This window comes from Psittacula echo (assembly GCF_963264785.1).
Source record: "Psittacula echo genome assembly, chromosome: 1".
Classification (NCBI taxonomy): domain Eukaryota; kingdom Metazoa; phylum Chordata; class Aves; order Psittaciformes; family Psittacidae; genus Psittacula; species Psittacula echo.
Genome location: NC_137735.1, coordinates 25,560,283 through 25,586,774, shown reverse-complemented (window position 1 = coordinate 25,586,774; position 26,492 = coordinate 25,560,283). Strand labels below are relative to the sequence as shown.

Sequence of the window (26,492 nt, the reverse complement as noted above, 5' to 3'; positions counted from 1 at the left end):
AAGCACAGCCTGTTTTGATGGAGTGGTTCTTTGGGGGAAGTACTTTTTGTCTTGTTTGGGTTATTTTTTTGTTTGTTTGTGTTTGTGGGTTGTTTTTTTTTTTGTGGTGGTGTTTTTTGTTAACTACAGTAGATATAAATGAACTTGCAGGATGTTCTTACGTGAAGCATAGTGGTACCTGTTTAAAGACAAAAGGAATAGACTTGCCTTTAAAATATCATTTGGCTTGGAGAAGAAAATGCACTGCACTATCACATATAGTAGTAAAGGAACTGAGGTTGCTCAAAAATTATTTTAAATCTTACTACAATAAAAACTTAGTCAATGATACTAAAGTAGGCAGTTCTGAACAAGATGTTATGTTTTGTCGAAGTTGTAGTGATAAGGAAGGCCAGTGTAGTATTGTCCTTGCACATCATGAGTCTCATTTTTCCCATGGACTTGTTCATGGCCAGAGTACAAGATTTATTACGTGAAGTGATAACACTATTATGATTATCTTCTGCTGGGGAGGAAGGACGCCTTTTACTTCCTTTTGTGCTGTTGTAATCTTGGGAAGCATGATTTTTTTTCAGCCTTTGCTTGCTGTAGTCCATACAAGTTACTGTAATCAAGTCAGTGTTACGTGACTGATTTGCAGGGCAAAATATTCCACAACCATTTAAATAGCATGTTCTAACTTGTGCCATGAAAGACATTTTGGTTTAAGGCATTGATTTTTTTTTTTTTTTCCCCCCCATTTTCCTTGCCATTTCCCCCCATCTGTTGCATTTATGTTACTTGAGGAATCTTCTAGATTTACAGCAGAATCAAAATTCTGCTTTGCGCTAATTACGGAGATACGTGTGGCTAATTGCACAACCTCTCTCCCAAACTGGTAACAATGCTTGTCCTGTTTTGATTATGGTGCTGTATGTGTGGGATACTTATTCATTATGTAGTTGCTTAAAAACACACATCGAGAAAGTTAGTTCAAATAATTAATGAATGGCTCGGTATGCTGTTTTTATTGCAAGTAATAGTCTTTATGCTTTTTAGTATGTCTGATTAATTTAACATCTGGGCTCTTGGAAAATAGTCTGAGTTGCTCAATGTAAGTATACAGAATATGCTGTTCTATCCGTGTGAAGGCCATGGTAAATTTACTAATTACAGCAGCAGAACTTCACAAAAAATGCATAGCAATGATGAACTGGACAGGAGACAAAATCACATTATCATAGAATGGTTTGGGCTGAAAGAGAACTAAAAGATCATCAAGTTACAACCCCCCTGCTGTGGGCAGGGACACTTTACAGTAGACCAAGTTGCTCAAAGCCCATCCAACCTGGCCTTGAACACTGCCAGGGATGGGGCAGCCGCAGCTTCTCAGGACAACCTGTTCCAGTGTCTCACCAGCCTCATATGAGTGAAGAATTTCTTCCAAGTGTCTAATCTAAATCTGCCCTCATTCAGTTTAAAGCCATTCTCCCTTGTCTTGCCACTACATGCAATGTTAGTAGCTCTTTCCTTGTCCACCAACACTAACCTTGTCATAGAAGGCCTCCAGATTTAAGGAGTATGATTTATCCTTAGTGTAGCCATGTTAGCTGTCACCAGTCATCCCCTTTTTGTCCATGTGCCTTTGCATAGTTTCCAGGGGGATCTGCTCAGTGGTCTTGCCAGGCACTGAGGTCAGACTGACCACCCAGTAGTTTCCCAGGTGTTCTTTTTTTTCCCCCCTTTTAAAAATAGGGGTTATGTTTTCTCTTTTCCAGTCAACAGGAACTTCACCTCACTGCCACAGCTTCTCAAATAGGATTGATAGGGGCTTAGTAATTTCATCTGCCACTTCCTCAGGACCTGTGGGTGCAGCTCATCAGGTCCCATGGACTTGCATGCCTTCAGGTTCCTTAGATGTTAGAATCATAGAATAGTTAGGGTTGGAAAGGATCTGAAGATCATCTAGTTCCAACCCCCTGCCATGGGCAGGATACCACACACTAAACCATATCACCCAAGGCCTCATACAGCCTGGCCTTGAACACCGCCAGAATGGCGCATTCACAACATCCCTGGGCAACCCATTGCAGTGCCTCACCACCCTCACAGTAAAGAATTTCTTCCTTATATCCAATCTAAACTTCCCCTGTTTAAGTTTGAACCCGTTACCCCTTGTCCTGTCACTACAGTCCCTGATGAATAGTCCATCCCCAGCATCCTTGTAGCCCCTCTTCAGATACTGGAAGACTGCTATGAGGTCTCCACGCAGCCTTCTCTTCTCCAGGCTGAAGAGCCCCAACTTTCTCAGCCTGTCTCCATACGGGAGGTGCTCCAGTCCCCTGATCATCCTCGTGGCCCTCCTCTGGACTTGTTCCAACAGTTCCATGTCCTTTTTATGTTGAGGACACCAGAACTGCACACAACACTCCAAGTGAGGTCTCAGGAGAGCAGAGTAGAGGGGCAGGATCACCTCCTTTGACCTGCTGGTCACGTTCCTCTTGATGCAGCCCAGGATATGGTTGGCTTTCTGGGCTGCGAGCACACACTGCCGGCTCATGTTCAGTTTCTTATCAACCAACACTGCCAAGTCCTTCTCTGCAGGACTGCTCTGAATCTCTTCTCTGCTCAACCTATAGCTGTGCCTGGGATTGCCCTGACCCAGGTGTAGGACCTTGCACTTGGCATGGTTAAACTTCATAAGGTTGGCATCAGCCCACCTCACAAGCGTGTCAAGGTCCCTCTGGATGACATTCCTTCCCTCCAGCATATCAACTGAACCACACAGCTTGGTGTCATTGGCAAACTTGCTGAGGGCGCACTCAATCCCACTGTCCATGTCACCGACAAAGATGTTGAACAAGACCGGTCCCACTTGTTACTGGTCTCCAGCCGGACATTGAGCTGTTGACAACAACTGTTTGCGAGCGGCCATCCAGCCAGTTCTTTATCCACCGAGTGGTCCACCCATCAAATTGATGTCTTTCCAATTTCGAGACAAGGATGTCGTGTGGGACAGCGTCGAACGCTTTGCACAAGTCCAGGTGGATGACGTCAACTGCTCTTCCCCTGTCCATCAGTTCCGTAGCCCCATCATAGAAGGCCACCAAATTGGTCAGGCAGGATTTCTGCTTAGTGAAGCCATGCTGGCTGTCACCAAGCACCTCCTTGTTTTTCATGTGCCTTAGCATGCCTTCCAGGAGAATCTGCTCCAAGAGTTTGCCAGGCACGGAGGTGAGACTGACTGGTCTGTAACTCCCCGGGTCATCCATTTTCCCCTTCTTGAAAATGGGGGTTATATTTCCCTTTTTCCAGTCATCGGGAACTTCACCTGACTGCCATGATTTTTCAAATATGATGGCCAGTGGCTTAGCAACTTCATTTGCCAAAATGTTCTTGAACCTGGTCTTCTACAGGAGGCAGTTCTTCATTTTCCCAGTCCCTGCCTCCGCCTTCTGTGACTTTTCATTGCCTCCACCCTCTGTAAGCTTCCTTTTTGTGTTGGATTGTGTGCAGGACCTCCTTGTTCATCCATGCAGACCTCCTGATTTTTTTGCCTGACCTTCCTTTTGCTGGGAGCATCACTCCGAAGGAGCTCCTCCTGAGCTTTGGAGGAGGTGATCCTTGAGTATGGACCAGCTTTCTTGAGCCCCTCTTCCTTCCATGGTTTTATTCCATTGTACTCTACCAAGCAGATCCCTGAAGAGGCCAGTGTGCTCTGCTGAAGTCCAGGGTAGCAAGCTTCCTGCACACCCTCTTTGCTGCTCTAAGGATCCTGAACTCCACCATTTCACGGTCACTGCAGCCAAGGCTGTCCTGGAGCTTAGCATTGCCCCCCAGCTTTTCCTTGTTGGTGAGAGCAAGGTTCAGCATAGCACCTGTCCTCATTGGCTTTTCAGTCACTTGGAGAAAGAATTTATCATCTATTCTTGGAACCTCCTGGGTAGGTTATACCCTGCTGTGTTGTCTCTCCAGCAGATATTGGGGTGGTTTAAGTCCCCCACGAGGAGCGGGGCTTGTGAACATGAGGCTGTTCCTATCTGTCTCTACAGGGCCTTGTCCACTTGGTCTTCCTGGTTGGGTGGCCTGTAGCAGATACCCACTGTAACACAGCCTGACCAGAGCTTATGGATCAGGATTAAAGAGAGGGCAAGCCCTTTAGTCCTGATCTATGAGCTTCAGTCGGTGGCTCATCCATCCCCAGGCAAAGGTCTGTGCACTCCATCTGATCATTGACAGAGACAGCAACACCCTCTCCTCGTCTTCCCTGCCTGTCTTTCCTAAACAGCCTGTATCCTTCCATTCCAACACTCCAGTCACATGAACCATCCCACTACATCTCTGAGATGCCAGTAAGATCATAGCACCGCAGGCATCACATCTCTCAACTCCTCTTGATTATTCTCCTTGCTATGTGGGTTTGTCTAGAGGTATTTAAGATGGGTCCCTGATGAAGCTAACTTACTGGCTGGAGTGGCTGGAATTCCTTTGTGCTGTTCTTCTGGTGCTCTCCTGTTGACCTGCTATCCTTCTCCAGGCTCTGGGCGTCTCTCGCTGACACTGACATCGACCTAGTTGGAGTGGGATGGATTGAGGTTCCTCTCCCACGGCAGCTTTAGTTCAGGTGTGGTCTGTGCATTTCTCTGCATTGGGTGAAAGGGTAGTGCAGAGTGACTGGCTTCAGTGTGTGTTTTTAGCACTTGGATGAACGCCTTCCTGAAAGCTTTAAATTCTTTAATTTTCAGTATGTTCATAACGCTCTAAGAGTGACTTGTAGTAGTCTTCACTTAACTGGGTTTTTTTTTTTTTTTTTTGCTAGTTTGAGTGATGTGTTTGCATTTCTGTCTCTCTAATGTAATAATTGAAGCATTTCACTTACATGTTTGCAGAGCCTGGAAGAGTAAAATCTTGGTCTGATAATTAGAATTTGAAGGTACTGTGGTAAAAATGGCAATAGTGAAAATTTATAGAATAGTTTTAACACTTTTATTTCTCCAGTCTAACTAAAGTACCTTCACCATACTGTCATCAGTTATGTGACAACTTAATGGAGATACAGTAAACCAAAACTAATGCAGAATGAATTCAATAGTAAATGTGAATAGCTGGATTTTTTTTTTATGTTTGCTAGTAATTAGTGTTTGATTTGAGTGCTTAATTGTTTGGAAAAGAATGGATTATGTTACATTAATATTTTTAAATAATACTATTCTGTCTCCTGCTTTTTGCAGAGGGCAGCAACAATTTTCGGTGGTGGGAGCTACAAAGTCTGTAGGGAATTATACAAATGAATAGTAGCGCTCTAGCTAGGGTTGTTTCAACTGTACAACAAAACTTCAGTTAGACAATAGTACTGGAATTTGAAAAGTAGTGAGTTCATGTTATGGGGTGTTGGTTTAGGCTGGGATAGAGTTAATTTTCTTCCTAGTAGCTGGCGCAGTTCTGTGTTTTGGCTTTAGTCTGAGAGCAATGCTGATAACACACCAATGTTTTAGTTGTTGCTAAGTAGCACTTACCCTCATCAAGGACTTTTCAGTCTCATGCTCTGCCAGTGAGGAGGGGCATGGGAAGCTGGGAGGAAGCAGAGACAGGACACCTGACCCAAACTGACCAAAGGGGTATTTCATACTGCAGCACGTCATGCACAGTATATAAACTGGAGGGAGTTACCCAGAAGGCCCAGATCGCTGCTCCGGGACAGGCTGGACATGGGTTAGCGGGTGGTGAGCAATTGTATTGTGCATCACTTGTTTGGTTTTTTTTTTTTGTTTGTTTGTTTTAGTTCTCTCTCTCTCTTTGCTATTATTACTGTTACTGCTGCTACTAGTGTATTTTACTTTCTCTCAATTACTGAACTGTCCTATCTTAACCTGTGGGTTTTACCTTTTTCCAGTCCTCCTCCCCATCCCACTGAGGGTGCGGGGAGTGATGAGCAGCTGCATGGTATTTAGTTGCTAACTGAGGCTAAACCATGCCATATGGTTTAATCACTTTTCCCTGGACTAAAAACTGGCTTAATATGATAATAATTAGTATGTAACTCTGAAATAACTACTTCATTCTGCTAAAGAAATATTTATGTAATGGTAGATTCAAAACTTTGGGAAATTGAAACTTCTTCTAGACCTAAAATGAAAACCTGAATACAAAGAGCAAATGGCAGGGGGTGTGTTTGGTTTGGGCTTTTTTTTTTTTTTTTGCAATTAAACAAGGATAATTAGGATGGCTCAGATGACATCTTGAATATAATTTGCTTTAATAGAGTACCTGTAGTATGAAAAACTTCAGTAAAGATTTTTCTGAACATGCAGATTCTTGGAAAAAAATAATTGTTCTCAAACCTGTCTGACAGTAGCAGTTCTTATCTCCTCTCTGCAGTTATACTTTTACTTCCCTCTGGTTCAATGAAATATTAACCACAACTTGAATTTTTGAAGGTTATTTGCTTTGTCATTTTCCTGCATTGTTGTATTTGTGTATATTAGTAGCCACATGAGTGGCTTTCAGATTGGGTTAAAAAATTTAAAATCTTTAATTATTTGGACCTTTTCTTTGTCTCTATAGAGTTTGTTTCAAGTTTCTAGGTTCATTAGCAGATTCCTTTAACAGGTCAATTTCTAGCTGTCACAATTAATACTGGTATTGCAGTGATGTGGCTAAAAAGTTAACTATGAAAATCTTTCTAAACCCATTCTGAGCAGTTCTTCATAAGATGTTATCAATATTTACTAGGTGTCATGCAACTTTGCATACTGCTGCTGGGTGTTTTAAAATCCTATGAGAAAACTCATAATTTGCAGCAGGACATGGAATGGAGTTGTAGGAAATATAGAAAGACTTGCAACTCTGGCTACCATACAATTTAAGAAAGATTTTTGGGAAGTATGCTTAACTTTACATGTTTATATTTCTAATGGTTCTCTGTATCTCAAGGAATACCAATCCCAGGTGATTAGAAGTAACTTTTCTTTGTCAGATGTTAGCACAGAAAATAATTTGCAGTATGTTGTCATTTAATTTCTTTGGATTATTGGACATATTTGTGAACTGTGATCCTAGACCAGTTGCATTAGACAACATAATCATGAGGGGAGGAGGGGAAGGTAGCTCTTGTCATAGAGAAAACAAGACAAAGGATAGCTGTAGAGAGAAACACGAGTACCCCAGGAAATCATGGAGCTATTGTTGGTCAGTGCGTTGTAGTTGAGGATATGCAGTTCTAATAGCATCATGCTGACTTCCATGTCTGGTTTTGGTATATTAGAGCAGGGATATATGCAAGATTTTATGCATATTGACATATGAACATGAGAACTCATAGAGAGATCTGAATCTAGGAGGGTATTCTGGTAATGAAGTCTGTGATACGCATAGGGAGAAAGGAGATCTGGCTAATGGGAAAGATCGGATGATTGCTTATATAGGTTATCCAAAAATTCGGTAAAATGACCCGTGTGATGGTTTGTTTGGGAGGTTTTTTCCCTTTTTTGTTTTTTTTTTTTTTTTTTTGTTTTTTTTTTTTGTTTTTTTTCGTTCATTTGGTTTTTTGGGGTTTGGTTTGGGTTTTGGTTGGTTGGTTGGTTGGTTTTTTTAAACCTTCCTTACTGAAAGAATCTAGTAGGGTTTGAAGCTTGCCTTATCTGTGATTTTGATTCTGGTATCTAGGAAGCACAGGTGATGTGTGACACTGTGACAGACCTGTGCTGTCGATTGGAAGAAGGTTTTGTCCTTTTAGCTAGTGTTTCAAAACGTATCTTTAGAATATTTTTAGGGAAACAGGCCAATGCAGGTAGAATTTGGAATTTTATGGGCTGTGGTTGTAAACTTCTCTTTTATTCTATTATGTCCTCTCCCCTCCATTCCTTTCATTTTTTGTTCTGCTTAGGTTGCTTGATGAAAGAATGTACGTGCACATTTTATAGAAATTGAGGAGGAGTTTTAAGTAACATGCTGTGGGAAAGGTTGTTGCCAAACATTTATTTTAATGTATAAGATTACTGTGTTTAAAACTGGGTTCCAGAATGCAGGGAGGAGGTAAAGCTGAAAGACAGTGTTTTCATGTTCGAAGCGGGGGCATGCTTAATAATGGAAGAACAACCTTAGTATCATTTGAATGACACAATAACAAGAGAATTGTGGTAAGAGTAGATGTGGTTATTAGCGTGTAAGCTCAATCTCTTCTTGTGTTTTACTGTGTTTTAGTATTCTAGAGGCAAATTTGACGCTTCAAGATTTATCATTCTTTGTTTCCTCTTGCATCTCTCTAATATGTGTAATGGGTATATTAAATCCAACTGGTATGCAATATGGCTGTTCTTCACAATTTTAAGGATGCTCAAGCAACATGGAGGACACAAAGACCAATCTGATTAAGGTCATAGTAGGAATCTGTGGCACATCTCTCAGTTCTGTGCTGATGTCTTAGAAGTCATCCTCATTCTTTAACAAACTCTATTCCAGAAGCTAAACCTGCAGCTTTTTATTTCTTCAAGCTAAATTTTCACTTTTAGTTCAGGTGACTCAATTAACTGGGGTTGTATAATAATTCAAAATAAACAATTTTGGTGGCATTTCATAGGAATTGGTACTTAGCTGTGCTAGAAGAAACAAGGAAACCGCATAGTTTATTTTTTTCATTATATAGATAAGGCTGTTGATGCAGGTTTCAGTATACGGAAGGAATAGATGTACAGCATTAGAGATGCTTTCCATGGGGGATTAAATTCTTATCTGGTATCTAGTTTGACTAAACCAGATCAAGTCAATACTTTACAGACTGTGCATCTGTAAAGTAGTTCCTCAGCTCTGTGCCTTGATACAGGCAGAGCATAAGACTGGCCTCTTAGGCTGTTCTCAAGTCTTGACATAGCGGTTAGAGCAACAGCATTGTACTGTAATGTCTGCACTAGACCAGATGACTTGCAGCCCCTCATACTGTATACTGAGGCAAGTCCTTGCTTTGAAGTGGTCTGGGAGTGCTTTGGTGAAGAGATGCTGCCATCTCCAACCTCACTGGTATACCGCAGTTTCTGTGCTGCAGCTCAGGTTAAGATTGGCGAAAAAAGGAGAGCTGCAAAGCATTTTTTTTAGTGTCTTAACTTTAAATACCAACTTGAGTAAGCTTTTAGTGATAAGATTAACATTTCTCTTTTTCTGATGTTTGTCCTAACAGCAACATTTTAATACTGTGCTTGTGCAATCAAAAATGTATTGATGGTATTGCATCCTTTTAGAAAGTACTGTTTAGTAATAAGGAATAAAAGCAGAAAGCACTTGAATGGGATTTTTCCTGTGTTTTCAGATGGTGGTAAAAACCTTCATGGATATGGACCAGGACTCGGAGGATGAGAAGCAGCAGTATCTCCCATTAGCCTTGCACCTTGCATCTGAATTCTTCCTCAGGAATCCCAATAAAGATGTGCGCCTCCTTGTAGCGTGTTGCTTGGCTGATATCTTTCGTATCTATGCTCCTGAAGCTCCATATACTTCCCATGACAAACTTAAGGTAAAAATGCTTTAAAAAAGAAAGGCTTTCTTCCTACCTCATTCTCCTTCTGCAGAACACGCACCCCCCCCCCCCAACACCACCCCCAAAAAGATCCCCAAACTACTACCTCCTGACTTTTATTTACTGCATTTATACTCACGTTTACTTTTATTAAAGAGATTTTGCTTTAGTCCTGTGAGTCAGTGTAGTACTTCAAGGGCCAGAGACGTGTAGAGGAATGCTAGGTAAGTGGTATCTGAGTTGGTGATAGCTTTCTGTTAGTGCCTGAAAAAGACAATTTAATGTTCCCATGTCATGAGTTTGTAAATATAGGTAGATGTCATTAGTGCAGGGTTGTATTTTTATTCTGTGCTGAATCAAGCTTGTAAACACTTTATTGTTTTTTGACAGGATATTTTCTTGTTTATTACAAGACAATTAAAAGGCTTGGAGGACACGAAGAGCCCTCAGTTTAACAGATACTTTTACTTGTTAGAGGTAACACAATAATTGTAACTTTCAGTAGATTATATTTGCTCTGTAAGCCTAGGAAAAGTAATCAGTCTTTCTCTAGATGTGCCAGTATGCCTGGGAAATTTCTTTTATTCTGTAAATCGTACCAGGCTCATTAAAGTTTGATGAATCACTTTTTCTAGGAGTTATAATTCTGTTTGTGTTTAGTAAGTTTATGCAGCCTATAGTTGAGAACATTAAACCGATTGGGTTTTATTAACATTTAGCTTTATCTTACAATTCTATACATTGTTTTTCATATCATGCATCCTTGAAGCTATATTACCTCATCAAAAGAAAATGCTGATTAAAATGGTGATTAAAATGCAAATCTGCTTATATTAATGATGGGAGAAGGAATATAAGATTTTGGTTTAAAAACACTAGAAAAATCTACTCTTGTCAAGAAGTGTGGGGATTTTATCAGTGTGCATTTAGAGACAGTGTCTTGTTTGTAAACCTTTTATTGATGTTTGAAACTATTGTTTCATAGCATGAAGAAAAAAGTTGAGAAACATGGATTTCTTACACTAACAATTTCTGTCAATCAGCTTTTATACATAAGAAGTAGGATTATTCTGTATTTATTTTTTCTGGATGTATATTGCAAAGCCCTTTTGTGTTAAGAGCTCTATATGCAAAGCAAATATCTTGTCTCTTTCCCCAGAAGGTTTACAATCTATTGTATAATGTTTTTCCTTAAATAGAAAGAAATGTAACTAACATGATTATATTTATGTGACTTAATGTGAAGTTTTAATGTCATTAATATACTATTTTTGTTTTAGAATTTAGCGTGGGTTAAATCTTACAACATCTGCTTTGAGTTAGAAGATTGCAATGAAATTTTTATTCAGCTTTTTAGGACTCTTTTTTCAGTTATAAAGTAAGTGGAATTGTTTCAGTTATAATAAACCGTCAAACTAGCATTATTTTTGGGGGTAGACTGAATCCTTACGTAGCCTACAAATAAATATGACTGAATAGAGCAAGTCTTCATTCCTTCAAGCAAGGAGATAGAGAGAAAGCAAATGAGTGTGAATTACTGACAATATGAAGGGGTTTGTGTCTGAAAGTAGGCATGTTTTAAAATTTCTGGCCCATGTTTTTACAGTATACTTAATTCTGACTCATTTATCTACATTTATATTTCCATGCTTGTTACTTTCTTTTTTTGTTTTGTTTCTCTTAAAGCAAAGCTGGGGTGTTACAGGTTTTTGAAGCTTTCTGTAAGAGAGGAAAGGCACATAAAGTAGTTTTGAGATGTGGAGAGTGTAAAGGAGGGCAAGCTGGTCAGCATTAGGCATTGTTTCTTAACAGTGCTGTTAGTATTTGTTAGGGTCTGAAAATTCAGTATTGATAATATTCTTTATCATCTCAGTAATAGCCACAACCAGAAGGTACAAATGCATATGCTGGATTTGATGAGTTCTATCATCATGGAAGGCGATGGAGTAACTCAGGAGCTGCTGGACTCGATTTTGATAAACCTCATTCCTGCACACAAGGTCTGCAAAGTAAAATACTATAGTAGTATACCATTATAACAGTAATTTTTATTGCCTTTTGCTTGTTGTGTATCTCTCCACACACTTTGGCCATCACAGCTGCTGTTTGATTGTTTAGTTTTTTTCAAAGCCTTGGGGAAACAGTGGATTGAACATTTTCTTTGTTCATTAGCTGTGGCTAGATTTTTCAGTATCAAGAGATTCTGCCTACTTGGCACCTCAGGAACTCTACTGAAACATTAATAAAGTATTTTCAAGCAAATGTAATATATAATTGAAAAACATTGTATCTTAAGGCTTCTTGGTTTTTTTGATTTTTAGGTGTTTTGGTTTGTTTTGTTGGTTTTGTTTGAAATTGAAAAGATGTGAAGTATTATTTTTTATTAAAAAAGAAAAAAATAGAAAAAAGATAATTCCCTGAGACCTCTGTGGTGACTTGCTGCTTGCCTCAGCTTGCCAGCCAGGCTCCCTTCCACCTCCCTCATTGGTTTGTTGATTGTTTTTTCCCCAGTATCTTCCCCCTTTAACTTTTCTCTTAGTAAAACCTAATTATTTTCTGAAGTACAGTACTTTTAAGTTAGTTGGTTGCTTTTAGTGTTCCATTCTTTATGAGCTTCATAATCATTCTGCCTTTTGTGAAGTTCAGCGTGTCTTTAACTCACTTACAAGTGACCCCCCTCTCTTCCTAGAGCAGTCTTATCTGAGCTCCTCCGAGCAAATTGCTGCTGTCATGCAGGTGTTGTCTTAGCCCATCTACACAGCTACTGGACAGGTTTTTCAGAGATGCCCCCTGTACAGTCAGCTTCATGAACTGTCAGGGATTTCATTGTGTGAAACAACTTACCTGGTCACTGTGTCTGCAGTTGAGCTTTTGAAGTACCTTTACTGTAATGGGTAAATAAAGTTGAAAGGAGAATGAACACAACTCCGTTAGTGGTGAAATCAGGGGAAGTGAGGTGCAGGCTGGGGTTGCCCTGCATTGACCAAGAAAATTCCCTTACTGTAACTCTTGTGCCTCTGTCTGAATGTTGTGTGAAGAACAGTAAGTTTCAGTTATGAGCTACAGTAAATGAACTGTACTCTGATTACCAGGTATGTGTTTGCTCATTTATTAATTTAAAATAATGACAAAATTAAGGCAGCTCCATCTGTGACTACATAATTAAAGTTGAATTAGCATATAAAATCAGGGATAATTCCTTTGGTTACCTAAAGAGGGAGAATTCCTGGAAACGTGTATCACAGGAGTGACTAAGCCATGGCCTTTGTGATTTACTTGCAAAGTCTCAGCAGTGGATGTATAAAGATACCTGTCTTCTCAGTTTACGTTTGTTTTGTGAGCATGAGGTAGAAATATCATTCTCTCAGCTCATTTTTACTGACAGCAACAAGGTGATGCCTTATTAAAACTGCTAACAGGAAGGGAGGCATCTTATTCATAACAATAGAAAGAGTCCTTTTGAAAATGCACTGTCTTTGTAAGTTGTTTATAATCAACTATAGACAGTAGAGAGCAGGAGTGGAAATAGAGGAATGTGGATGTGTATGTCACGTGCCAGGCATTGCTCTGAGGATGCAAAGACCTTGTAAACTTTTCACAACTGAACAGTGTGTTGTGACTACTTGGTATAGGCAGAGTAAAAGTGAGTATGATCCTTTAGCATTAACACCATTAACTTAATCATAGAATTTTGCCTAATTAAGGAAATTTTGGAAAAAGGCTGTGAGAAAGAGGGAGGAAAACTTGGTTTAAATGTTGGGTTGTATTGCATGTTTAGTATTTCTTAGAAGACTGGTGGACAGTCCTTACTGCCTCTTGGCCATCACAACTGAGCAAATAATACGCTGTAGTCAGTGCTCAGTATCATACTTCGGTAAGTGTTTTGGTCTGTTCTGACTTGTTTGTTTCCTGTAACAACAGAACTTAAAATACTGCTTTGCCATAGTAGTTAAAACCAAGTGACCCAAACAACCAGAAAGTTCTTTTGTTTGCACTGCCAAACAGTTTGACTGCAGTAATTAAGTTCTTTCATGAACAGATCTCCTAGGAAATTCTGTGTTTATATTGTTTGTCTGTAGGTATGTAAATCAGAAGCACCATAGCTTGAAAAGCAGTGTGTTTTCTTGTAGAGAACATATAATAAAGGTACTTTTATGTCTGTGCAAAGCAATTGGATACTAGTCATTCTCTGGTATGACATAATAAAATTATCAGTGTGGTTTAATGGAAGTTCATCTTTGTAAAGGAGCTGAAATAATGTGGTTTGGATATAATGTATTCCACTTTTTTGGTGGTTTTGTTTTTTAAAAAACTCTCGCATTGTGTAAGGCAGTACTGCAATAAAAAGAAATATACCAGTACGTAGACGTGAAGTAAGTTCTACCTCAGCCTGTAAATTATATTCATTTGTACCTTCATTATCAGTAAAGTGGTTTTACTGTACATTGTTCTCTCTGTATGTGCTAATGTGGCTCTCCTCCTGTAAATCCAGGTTTTCAATAGCAGAATGTGTGCCACATTTTGTGCAGACCACCTGTGGCATGAAACTGTAGTTCTTTTTATGAACTTTAAAACCAGTGCTATTCAGTGAATATTTTTCTTGCCACTCTTATTATCAAGGCTATTGCTTAAAAATGTGTATTTCATGTAATGAAAATCAGTATTTTCTTCTGCATCCTCTGTAGCATGGCCAATCCAGACCTCTAAGGGTTTGTTTTGTTTTATTCTCCAAACAGATTATTTGTATATTACTTATTAATAGATATGTATTTTATTTTCATTTTATCAATATATATTAAAAATAACAAAAAAATCCCCAACTTCATTGCAAGAAATCTTTGAAGCTTTATTGAAGATCAAAATAAAATGTATTTTTTTTATGAGGTTGGCAGTGCTTTAGTTTAATACAGACATATCTGCCAACAAGATTTTAATCATGATCTGGTTTGGAGAGAAGCTTTTGGTTTGAATTTGAGAAGAGCTTGAACATATCTGTCAGTCTGGTATAATGAGACCATCAGCTTAGTGCTGTGGTGACTGAGAAGATATTTGTTGGAGCCTTTGGACATTTATTTCTCATTGCTATCAGTTGATGAACTGTCTTTCAGTTTGTCATCTGATTAGCTAAAAGAACATGAGGGAGTTATTCTCAGTGTAGACTTGCCAAATACTATCTTTCCAAGAATCAGTCATCCTTAGGCTTTACCTGTATTTTGTCTGCAGTCATTCATAATTTTCAGGGCAATTGCCTAATCCACCTTTCTCCTCCTCCCTTCCCCCTTCTCCTCCTAGCTGCATTAATCCCTAGATGAGATACTGCATATTGGATTTTGTGCAGATTTGGACAGTCACATTTTTCAGATATGCAGATACATTCCTTATCTTGCTTAAGAGTAATGAAAACAATGTTCAGATTTGTTATCTTGTAATCAAATGTTTATTTGGAAAGTTTGCAGCTAACTTTGCCCAAGATGAGATGCTTTCTTTGGGCTATCTCAGACCATACAGTACAGTCTATGGGGAAGTCAGTGCACAGTTTTACCCTGTAGACAATGCTGAACTTTGCTACAGGTAGTACCTTTCATAAGTATATGAAGGGGAAAAAAACCTCACATTTAAATAGTAAGTTAGACTAGTTCATTTTTCAGTTAATTACTGAAGTGTGTGTGGTAATGTCACCTCATGATTTTTAATGTGATTGCATGTGGAAACTTCTTATAGATATAAATGCAATGCTAAAGGTAACGACTGAAGTGATGGAAGTCTTAAAAGAATGTGCAGAAGTGATGGGTTTGGGTTAGATTTAAGTGCATGGAAAAAATAGGTTTAAGATTTTTTTAAAGTCTATAGTTGTGGAATTAACATTGCTGAACTTTGACAGCTCTGAAAACAAATAGATTGGTGGTAAAACATACCTTCCTAAGGTAATGGTCTTTCAGGGTTGGGAGAGAAAAGTAGAGTCACCTGAAATAGTTTGTCTCTTTTAAAATTTTATTGTTATATCTTCTTTATTTCAGAACCTTAATAAACAAGCATTTGATCTTGCAAAAGTCCTGTTGAAAAGGACAGTCCAGACCATTGAACCGTGTATTGCCAATGTATGTAAATTAATTAATTCATGTTACCTACAATTAACAAGTGTTCTTGTTACTGTCTTTATTGGAGGTTTGCTTGTTTGTTTAAAAATGACTGCTTATAAAAGATACATTTTGCAATACAGCTGCAAGAGTACCATTTTCTATATAGGATATTACTACCTTGGGTGTTAAAGAAGTGTGTGAGGTGTTTCAAATAAGTGAAAAGGAAAATAATTTTTACTCATCTCAGTCTAAGGTAAAGCCTAAATCTAGACTGTGAAAGTGTGACCATCAAAAAAATCCTGCTGGAACAAACAGGAGTTGTTAGTACTTCATGTATCCAGTAACCAGACAGCCTCATTTTGTACCAAGCTGTAGGATGAAACATTTCAAACTGCCAGCACTTCACTAGATTTTTTTTTTTTTTTTCCCCATCCTAAACTTGTTTTAGTCATAAACAGTCAGGGGTTTCTTACAAATCTTCCTTCTACTGTAATGCCTTTTGTTGAATGTTGGTGTTATATGTTGTACCTGTTAAAGCAGCAACTACTGTCTCGTGGGGACATAGTCTGGTCCATTCTGTTGCGTTCCTTAAGTGCTGGAGCCAGTAGATTTCTTAGAAGTCAGAGTAGTTTAAAAAGGGAATTAGGCAAATTCATAAAAGATTAATCAGTAAGTATTTAAAAGTTCAAGAAGTCTCACTAACAAGTAACACTTTCAGATTCCCCTGTTTCTTTAAGCTTTTGTAATTAGTCATAGCTGGGAGGAGGATGGTGTTTAAAGTGACCTTTGGTTTGATTTAATATTATTCTTCTTACTTTCTTATTCAAGTGTATAATAGCTTCGTAGCATTTGCAGTGTTCAAATAATATTAACTCACAGTATGTAGTAGGAAGTATCCAAGCGTATTAAAATTTAACAAACCCAAAATAAATTATTCATATTTTAGTTTACCTTGGTTTTTTTTTCTGACAGCATTGATATGTTACCGTCAATATCTCAAGACATATCATAAAGTCACCTGACATTCTTTAAAATGGAATAAAAGTAGAGAAGCTTCTCTTTAAATGAATATGCATTTTAAATTAACAATTCTTTCATTTGTTGTTAATTTTGCTGGGGAGATAATTACTGATATTTTGAATTATCCAATTACCATGAATTAATCCTGACGGAAGTAACAAAAATAAACTATGAAGGATGTTTGTAGTTTGCTTGAGCCAAAACTGCAAGGATGAAATGCTTTGATGTGATGAAAAAATGTGCATTGAGTACCTTCCATTAGAAGGTATGCATGAAGAATGAAAGTATGATACTACATTAAAATATTTTTTTAAAATAGTGTTTGCATTAGTGAGGGAAAATATGCTAAACAATATTGTTTGAATTCTAGTTTTTTAACCAGGTTCTGGTACTGGGAAAGTCTTCAGTAAGTGACTTATCAGAACATGTGTTCGACTTGATACAAGAGCTTTTTGCCATAGATCCTCACTTACTGCTGTCTGTCATGCCACAGCTTGAATTCAAGCTGAAGGTAGGTTACAGTATAGCTTTCAACAAGTGATAAAATTTGTGTGAATATTATAGAATGCAGATTTAGTAAGTGTCTTACTGGAGGGATAGAATTTTGTGTTTAGCACTTAATGTTATGTTTAAAATAAAAGGAGGGACATTGGAAAGTTGTACACACTTGTGTGCTTTGCTTGCAAATGTGTATTATGCACACAGAATAGATGATCATTATAATGACAGATTCATATGGCTTAATTCAAAAGTTATATGTACTTAATCTTTGGGTTTCACCTGTAATGTATAAAGTAATAAGGCTTTGGCTGGCTTATAAAATGCAAGTGTGTCATCTTCAGTTTTGATTTGCAGATTTTTCTTTTGTGAAATTAATATTTAATAGTAGAGGAAGTATTTCCAAATATTTTCTCAGATCTGCATGATCAGCTACTAAGGCTTTTTTTGAATCCTTAAAAAGTGAATTTATCCTGATTTGGGGGTTTGTATGATTGTACATGGACAAGAGAAATAACTGCATGCGCATGTACACACAGGGTATGGTGGCAACAAACAACAAAGAATTATGTATTTAGTGAAATTACATGTATCTTTTATTAGTGCACATCTGTTTATAACATCTTAATTGGTGTCTTTTCCACACGCATAAAATAGTCTGAAAGTATGTTTTAAAACAAAAGTAAGATCAGTCATTGTTGAAATTAAGGATGTATGTTATTCTAATTATAGTATGTGGGGTTTTATTCTGTAAAGAGAACAAATTTGAAAGCACTCCCATCTATTCAGTGGCGGTAATATGTTAATAGGTGTTTGTATTTTTATTATATTACTGTTACTTTATTAATATATTATAGATATTATATAAATCTAATAGTCTAATTAGGGAGACTGTGAATTATCAGAAATTATTTTAAACTCACTTTTTAGTCTAATTTACAAAAGCAGAAGGAAGCCAGAAATTATCACTAAGGTATTACAGGTAATGATTTACAGTTTTATTTTCATGTTTTGACTTTTAGAGCAATGATGGAGAAGAACGCTTGGCTGTTGTTCGACTTCTGGCTAAACTCTTTGGCTCCAAAGATTCTGATCTGGCCACACAGAACCGTCCTCTTTGGCAGTGCTTTCTTGGGCGGTAAGAGAAACCGAGATAGAATTCTGAATTTAGGGGCTTTGTTAGGGTTTTTTGGGGGGTTTGTTTGTTTGTTTGTTTGTTTTTCCTGTATTTTGTGATAGTATTGCATTTTCGTTGTGTTCTTAAAGGATGTAGTTATTTGTATTTGAACAAGTTCTTTCGTTAAGTCTTTGAGGCAGAGACTTGCCCATAGTTGTATTTTAGAATGAAGAAGCACATTACATACATAACAGAAATCACATAATAGCTATACCAGCATTGTCTGAAATTTCGTGCTATTCCAGCTGTGTCTGCAACTGTATCTGGTTTATTTGGTGTTTAAGTGATTGAGTGAAGAGAAATTTCCTTTTAAGTAAATACAGGAATTTATCATTTTTAAAAAGTGAATGTTTTCAAATGGTACATGTTATGGCAATTTATATTTTTATAATTTCATTTGTGTGTATAAATATATACACACATACATGATTAACAGTGTCTGGAGAAGAGTTCAAAAGTCAGTGAACAAAAAAACATTTCATCCATATGTAGCATCCATCCCTTAATTTTAGTCCTGACTTAATTTCACATGGAATAACATAAAAATTTGCATGAGGTACATTATGGAGGTAAATACAAAACATTTCTATTGTATTCTTTAGCCATATAAAAGTATTCTAATAGTTAATGTAACATACTATCAACACATGTCACTACATAGAGAATAATCTTGATTTGCAAGGCTAATTAAAAATTAACATTCATCATCTTCTGTCCCTCTAGGTTCAATGATATCCATGTCCCTGTGAGATTAGAGAGTGTGAAATTCGCCAGTCATTGTTTAATGAACCATCCAGACTTAGCAAAAGACCTCACTGGTGAGATGCTTTTACAGGGGTTTAGAATAATTTAAGAAATAAGCAAGGAAGAATGTAATTATTTCTGTGCACAGCTGTAGAGTTCTAAAATGTATCAGGTCCAATGCTTGCTGCTGGATGGAAGAGCTGACTACTGAGTAATTGCTTTCTGCTGAAGGCAAATGCTAGCTAATAGAAAAAGAGGAGTGTGACATTGTGTGGACTTTGTTAGAATGAGTCTTTAAGAAGCTACCTATTGCAGTATGAGTTTTAAAGTATTTTCAGATTCTAATGAAACTTTTGGCAAGTCAAAGCAAATATTGGTGCAACACCTTGCTTTATTGTTAAAAAAATTCAGTGTGTTCCCCAGCACTCTCTTCCAGAGAGTTTAGAAAATGCCATTGTGATAATCTAAGCTATGAAGTTTTTTCATTCACTTTAGCATCATTTTTTCACTATGAGCAGAATTTCAGGCTTAACTGAAAATACTGTCTTCTGATGCAAGCTAACCTACAGCAATTGTCAGTATTTTTCAGTTATTTGCCTTCTTGGCTCTTTGGGAGTAAGAGTGTCTGCTCTTCTTACTCTCAGTCTCCCACCTCCTTTTATTTTTTATGTATTCTAATCGGCTTTATTTCACTTGCCGCAAATGAGGTTATTGTAAAAGCTGTGCACTTTTATATTATTCTGATACAGTTATATAATTGCTTTGTATTTAACGTAGTGCCAGAGCAGATGTTTCCTGTAGGCAGTTATGTGTCTAATAGATTATATTCTTCTGATATGTGACTGTCATTTAATTGTTTTAACATTATTAATAAATTGGAATACATCGTATCTACATAAAAAGCCAAGTTTTTCATTGTTTCTGATTGCAACAGAATATTTGAAGGTTAGATCACATGACCCAGAAGAAGCCATTCGACATGATGTTATTGTTACAATTATTACTGCGGGCAAGAGAGATCTTTCTTTAGTCAATGACCAGCTGCTTGGCTTTGTAAGGGAAAGAACACTAGACAAACGGGTAAGTGTTAATATTTCATTTTCAGGAATATCTGCTTCTAATATAATTTGGTAAAAGTAAAACAAAAAAAAGCCATCATAGAAATGGAGTTGGCTATTAACCAGAATGGTGTGGGGGAAAACTGGTTTTCTTACAGAACATCTTAATGTGGATTCCAAATTACAGAATAAAAAAGTGTTTTCAAGCAAATCAGATCATTTGACTTGTGAGGAACACAATCATGTTATAAGAACCTAAGAATTGCTACGTATGTTCAGGCCAAAGGTCCCTGTAGCCCAGTAGAATTCTCACAGCGCTCAGTCTTGGCTTCCAGCAATTTGTGATTTAAGGATTTCTTAAATCTGCTTGATCACATTCATCATAGCTTTTTATGGAGCTTTATTCCATGAATTTGCCAAGTTCGTTCTTTAAGTTACTTGGACTTTATAAAAATCCATGGCATTTGCATAAGTAAATTCAAGTATAATGCATTATAGAAAAAGTAACTTCACTTGTTTGTTTTAAATTTGTCCAATAATTTCATAGGGTATCTTGTTCTTGCATTATGTAAAATAATAAATATTATGACCCGCTTATGATTAATAAATATATATACCTCATCTTCTCCACTCCTTTGCTTTCTAAGCTGAAGAATCACTTGATTAATTTCCATACAGATTGATTATTCCATGCTTCTGATCATTGTTGTCTGGTTGTTCTATATCCTGTTGGAACCAAGGTGACCAGACTAGGCCATGGCATTTAAGGTGTGCACTGTGTTGTGTACATGCTTATGATAATTTTTGTGTTCTTGCTCTTTAACATTCTGCATTTGTTATTTTTGAGCATTGAGCAGGCAGTTTTGGAAGACATCCATGTTGACTTCAGTATTTTGCCTTAATAATTTTAGATGATGCATTTGCCTAATATTATACATGCAGAGTTAATGCAGGTGGCCTTGAAATGAATTTCTTTCATTTCATACAGTAACAATTCAGTAGCATGACATTTTTCTGCAGTTCTTCACTACAATGTCAGATTTGACTACCTCAGTAAACTTCATGTGCACTGTTCAGTTAATTTTCTAGTAATTTTTCCATATGTTAAGTGTCACAGGTTCCCTTCTGACTCCATCAATAGGTCCCTTTGCTCCCATCATTGTGAAAACCAGTCATTTGTTTCCACCCATTGTTGTTGTCCCCTATGTTTTAGTTAATAATTCACAACAGCATTTTTATTTTAAGATCCTCTGGTGTGAGACTTTGATAGAAAGGTTTTGGTATTCTAATGCATTTTACTGATATACTTGTGGTTCTGCTAAAATTTATTTTTTCTTGGGCAAAACTTCCCATTTTGTAAAGTGTAATGACTCATTCCCATAACTTCGTTTTTCAGTGATGTCTGCTCTTTGTTGTTGTTACTGTTTTGTTTCAACCTGTTTACCCATTCAAAATCAGATGCTCTGGTGAGTGGCACTCTGTTCCTCTTGGGACCCCTTGGTTTTTTTCATATTTGCTGTGTCCAGTCTGTTTATTGATAGATTGCGATAGCAGGATAACTTAGTATTTGGTGTATCATTTCTAAATGCTTGTAGAAGTCATGGATGGGATACTACCTGGTCTCACTGCTCATTTTACTAATTTGTTTTAAAATGTCTTCTGATGACACCATAAGAAAGCTCTTCAGACCTCCTGGAATAGATCTTGTTTGTCTTGCAGCCCTCTGGAAGGCTTCCTGCTTCTGGAGGCTTTGGTGAAGATGTTTAACTGATATGCTTTTAATAATTTGTTTCTGAAACTTTTGCCATGCTTTATCAAGGTTTTATTTCCAACTTGCCAGAGCTTATACTCTTTGCTGTTTACACTCTTTCGGATGTGGCTCCATGCTCTTTAGAGGGTGATGTTTTAAGAGCGATTTCTCTGTGCAATGTTGATTTTGGGTTTGGGTTTTTTTTTTCCCTTGTTCCTTTTTGATAGGGGGCATCTTTCCTAGAACTTTAGTCATTCTAGAGAGTTAATTAAATTATTTTAAAATTCTTTTCTATTTTTTTTATGTTCCCCTTTTTAAATGAGAATGTTACTGCAATGGATTTTGAGAAGAGGATGTCTGTCATCTTTGCACAGAATGAAATTGTCATGTTGAGTATGTTTGTTATTATAAAGCAGTTGTACCTGCAGCTTGACCTTGCATGTTTCTCAGGAGGGATTAAGAGCACCTTACTTCCTTCCTTTTTAAGCCATTAAACAGACATGTCCAAAACATCATCTGTGAGCTCTAAAAACTTTTAGTGTGACCGCCACTTCGCACTGGGCCTCTCACTTAGGATGGGAAGATTGTTACTGTGTCTTCCACATAGTGTGTCTGTTCTACTTTAGCATGTTGCCATCAGTAAAGAGGCAGGCAGTTGTACCACTGTAATACTTACTTCTATGGAGCTAAGGATTTTTGGCTCATGTAGCCTTAAACCCAGTATGGTACTACTTAATGTTCCTAGCATGTTTGACGTAGTGATTTCACACCAGGCATTGGTTTGACAATACATTAAATTTCAAGGTTAGGTCCCTTTTCAAGCACTCACAAGTGAAAAATAATTTCACCTTTAGTTGATGTTTCTCTTACAAAAATCTCTGGAGAGAGCTTTAATGAAAATACATCCTGAGGAGAAATGAAAACTTGAGGGCTGACTAGGAATTAATACAACAAATATTAGCATTTGAAGTAGACTGTAACAATATAGCATGTCTTTATGCATATCATTAGTGTTATAAAGCCTTGTGAACTTTCAGAGGGTTTTTTTTTTTTCCCTTTGGGATTTTTCTGCAGTTTGGGAGGGGGGTATTGATTTGTCCATATAACTGTCTTTATATTTTCTATATAGGATTTTTGCAGTTCCAGGCAGAATGCGTTATACTTATTTTAATTATTCTTTTGATTTAAAGAACTCAATTACATTATGTATTTACCCCTTGTAGCCAAGTTTCTGCTGGGCAAATCTACTGCAAATTCCTAAGTGATCATTCATCAATTTGACTTCATCTAATTCTTTTCAGGCCTGCAATCATCTATCAAATGAGTATAGGTATTACTATCAAAAGAACATTTGTCCAATAAGCTGAAGTAAAATGATGATTGTTTCATAGACTCATGGAATAGTTAGAGTTGGAAAGGACCTTAAGATCATCTAGTTCCAACCCGCCTGCCATGGGCAGGGACACCTCACACTAAACCATGCCACCCAAGGCCTCATCCAGCCTGGCCTTGAACACCACCAAGAATGGCGCATTCACAACCTCCCTGGGCAACCCATTCCAGTGCCTCACCACCCTCACAGTAAAGAATTTCTTCCTTATATCCAATCTAAACTTCCCCTGTTTAAGTTTGAACCCGTTACCCCTTGTCCTGTCACTACAGTCCCTGATGAATAGTCCCTCCCCAGCATCCTTGTAGGCCCCCTTCAGATACTGGAAGGCTGCTATGAGGTCTCCACGCAGCCTTCTCTTCTCCAGGCTGAAGAGCCCCAACTTTCTCAGCCTGTCTCCATACGGGAGGTGCTCCAGTCCCCTGATCATCCTCGTGGCCCTCCTCTGGACTTGTTCCAACAGTTCCATGTCCTTTTTATGTTGAGGACACCAGAACTGCACACAATACTCCAAGTGAGGTCTCAGGAGAGCAGAGTAGAGGGGCAGGATCACCTCCTTCGACCTGCTGGTCACGCTCCTTTTGATGCAGCCCAGGATACAGTTGGCTTTCTGGGCTGTGAGCGCACACTGAAGCCGGCTCATGTTCATTTTCTCATCGACCAACACCCCCAAGTCCTTCTCTGCAGGGCTGCTCTGAATCTCTTCTTTGCCCAACCTGTAGCTGTGCCTGGGATTGGTCCGACCCAGGTGTAGGACCTTGCACTTGGCATGGTTAAACTTCATAAGGTTGGCATCAGCCCACCTCACAAGTGTGTCAAGGTCCCTCTGGATGGCATCCCTTCCCTCCAGCATATCAACCAAACCACACAGCTAAAGTTTAAACACACTAATCTGTTATTTCAGTTCTGCCTTTTTTCTTTATAAAATGATGTGTAAATTTAAATTTAAGTAATGCTGTTATACCATTTATTTAATCTGTTTTTTTCTCCTGACCATATTCTAATTGGCACAGTATTAGTAAAGATAGACCAATAACTTTTTTAGAGTAAAAGTTTTTGGCTAAAAGACAGTGCTTTGTTTTTTAGAAAACATCCGTACTAATTTGATTTGTATGGGCATTTGCACAATGATTACAGATATTAAAATACAACAACAAAACCAGACAAGCACACACCCCCCCTTAATATCTGTAGTTTTCAAATCAATTTTTACTGGTCCTCCAGTTGGAAAAGTAACTCTGGGAACAGATGCTTTCCAAAAACTGGAATCCAGTGTTTGGTAAGAATGGTGAGGAATTTTTCCATTGAAGCATTGTCTCTAGGGTCTTTTCAGTGATTCCACTTTTCAGAACAGTTAGTTTTAGGAGACATTTAAAAATTTTATTTTATTTTTTTTAGTAAGCTTCTAAATTTTTCAGCTACTTTTTCCTTTATACTGGAATAACTTTAAGAACCTGAAAACTTAGAGAAGAGTTTTGACAGCTGACTTCTGTTTCTGTTTCTCTCAACAGCCTTTGCGGCCTAAAGACTTAGTCCTGTGAGAACAGGTTTTTTACCTCGTCAGCTTGAAGTCAGAAGCTATAGAATGAGACGCCATAAGAACAGACTCCCATTTTCTATTTCTCTTTGCACATTTCTTTCTGCATGTGTTAGTTTTGATGACTGCTCCTCTGTGAGTGTTAAAAACCATTGTGGCTTTTTCCAGGTGAAGGAGAAAGATTTTTTCAGATGTTAATGTTCTTAACTCTATGTCAGGAACAGGTTAGCTATTCCAAGAGGTATAGGATTGTCTTGAAATTGAGTAACCGGTTTAGTTTTTTTTAAAAAACTCAGCCCAGCAGTCTTCAGTGAGAGAGTTTAATTATGCTGGTTAACAAAGGAAGCTAAGACTGTCAAAATTAGTTTGTTAATTAAATTAAGGTAGTACTTCTCTTACCTGAGTCTGTTGATCAGCTCCCTCTTAAGCTGATCATTATGTTCCTCTTTATTTTCAGTTGCCTTCATCTTTTACTCTCCTGTATACTATTTGAGCTTAAATTCTCAGTAGCACCTGACTCTTCCACCCTCCCCTCCCCACCCCTCCAAACTGTATCTGCTGTTCAGTGACTTGCTTCAATCGTGTCTGTAAGCGTTCTCTGGGGAATTCTGTCCAGTGCCTTCTATCTTCTTGTCTTCTGCCTGAAACTGGCTTTCTGCCTGCTCTGACTTATATTCTCTACAATAGTTTGAATTATGAGGAATCTATTGACACTCCAAACCTTCTTTCCTTACAACCCTTTGTTAAGTACTCTGCTTTCATTTTAGGCTTAACTTTTCTAGAATCATTAATTGCAATCCTTAATCCATTGTTTTCTGGCAATAGTTTTGCCATCCTTCTTGTCTTGCATAGGAAATCTGATTGCATTGTAAGGGTATATCTGAACACATTAAAATATTAATACTATTCTGAAAATGTTTCCTCTTTCAGACCTTTATTTTCTTTAAAATGTGCTTTAGATCACAATGGGTGAGAAGTTGAACAATTACATCTATTTATATCTAAGCATTTTCTCTTTTCTGAAAACAAAGTATTATACTATATGCTGTCAAAGTCATTGCCTGTTACTTGTGGTTTTAATTTTTAAGAAATCTGTCGCAAAACACAGTTCTATTTTTCTTGATATAACCTACTCCAACAGCTGGTGGTGTGTAAGACTGTTGTGCTAACATGACATATTATCTTCAAGATTTTTCTTTTCTTTGCCCTTCAAGAAAAGGACGTCAGTTGGTAAAACTGTTAAGAAATTAAACCTGCAGTATCAGTTAGTGTTATTAAAACAAACCCTCAGTGTAAAGAAAAATAAAAAAAGATGCACTGTGTGAACAGTAGTATCTACATTTATGCTTGACAGGGTGAAATGATTTGAGTGTTGATGGTCATTGGAGGTCAAGAACAAAACTGATATCTGGTGTGTTCTGGAAGAAATTCTTTTCAGTTTGAATTTCATGCATTTCTTTTAAGTGGTGAGGGAAACAAGTTTCTGCTGGGGTTGTCTGTATAAATCATTCAATGGGAGGTGCTATTCTGTCTAGATTAATCCTCAGTCTGTTTTGGTATGATTCCTTGCACAAATCAGCATAGGAGAGCTTATGGATCTTGTCTGTTAAAAGTGGTTAATAACGAGACGTTTCCTGTTTACGTGAAGGAATAAAGTAGTGACCACCAGAAGCAAGTCTGAAAACCCAGGAATTCCAGCTGTGAAGGTTGTAGTCTGGCTTTTGCCTGGATCCTTAGAGTCTTACTGTGGC

General features: G+C 37.7%; 1 protein-coding gene across 2 annotated transcripts in view; it reads left to right on the top strand.

Annotated features, from left to right (window-relative positions):
- PDS5A (PDS5 cohesin associated factor A) overlaps window positions 1-26,492 on the top strand; it is an 80,768-nt gene that overhangs the window by 20,713 nt on the left and 33,563 nt on the right. For both annotated transcript variants that reach the window (XM_080629852.1, XM_080629853.1), the window contains exons 3-11: window positions 9,281-9,484; window positions 9,878-9,964; window positions 10,768-10,865; window positions 11,361-11,487; window positions 15,505-15,585; window positions 16,958-17,098; window positions 18,108-18,223; window positions 18,986-19,080; window positions 19,941-20,086. In XM_080629852.1, the coding sequence (XP_080485978.1) occupies window positions 9,281-9,484; window positions 9,878-9,964; window positions 10,768-10,865; window positions 11,361-11,487; window positions 15,505-15,585; window positions 16,958-17,098; window positions 18,108-18,223; window positions 18,986-19,080; window positions 19,941-20,086 (1,095 nt within the window). The remainder of the gene's footprint in view (window positions 1-9,280; window positions 9,485-9,877; window positions 9,965-10,767; window positions 10,866-11,360; window positions 11,488-15,504; window positions 15,586-16,957; window positions 17,099-18,107; window positions 18,224-18,985; window positions 19,081-19,940; window positions 20,087-26,492) is intronic.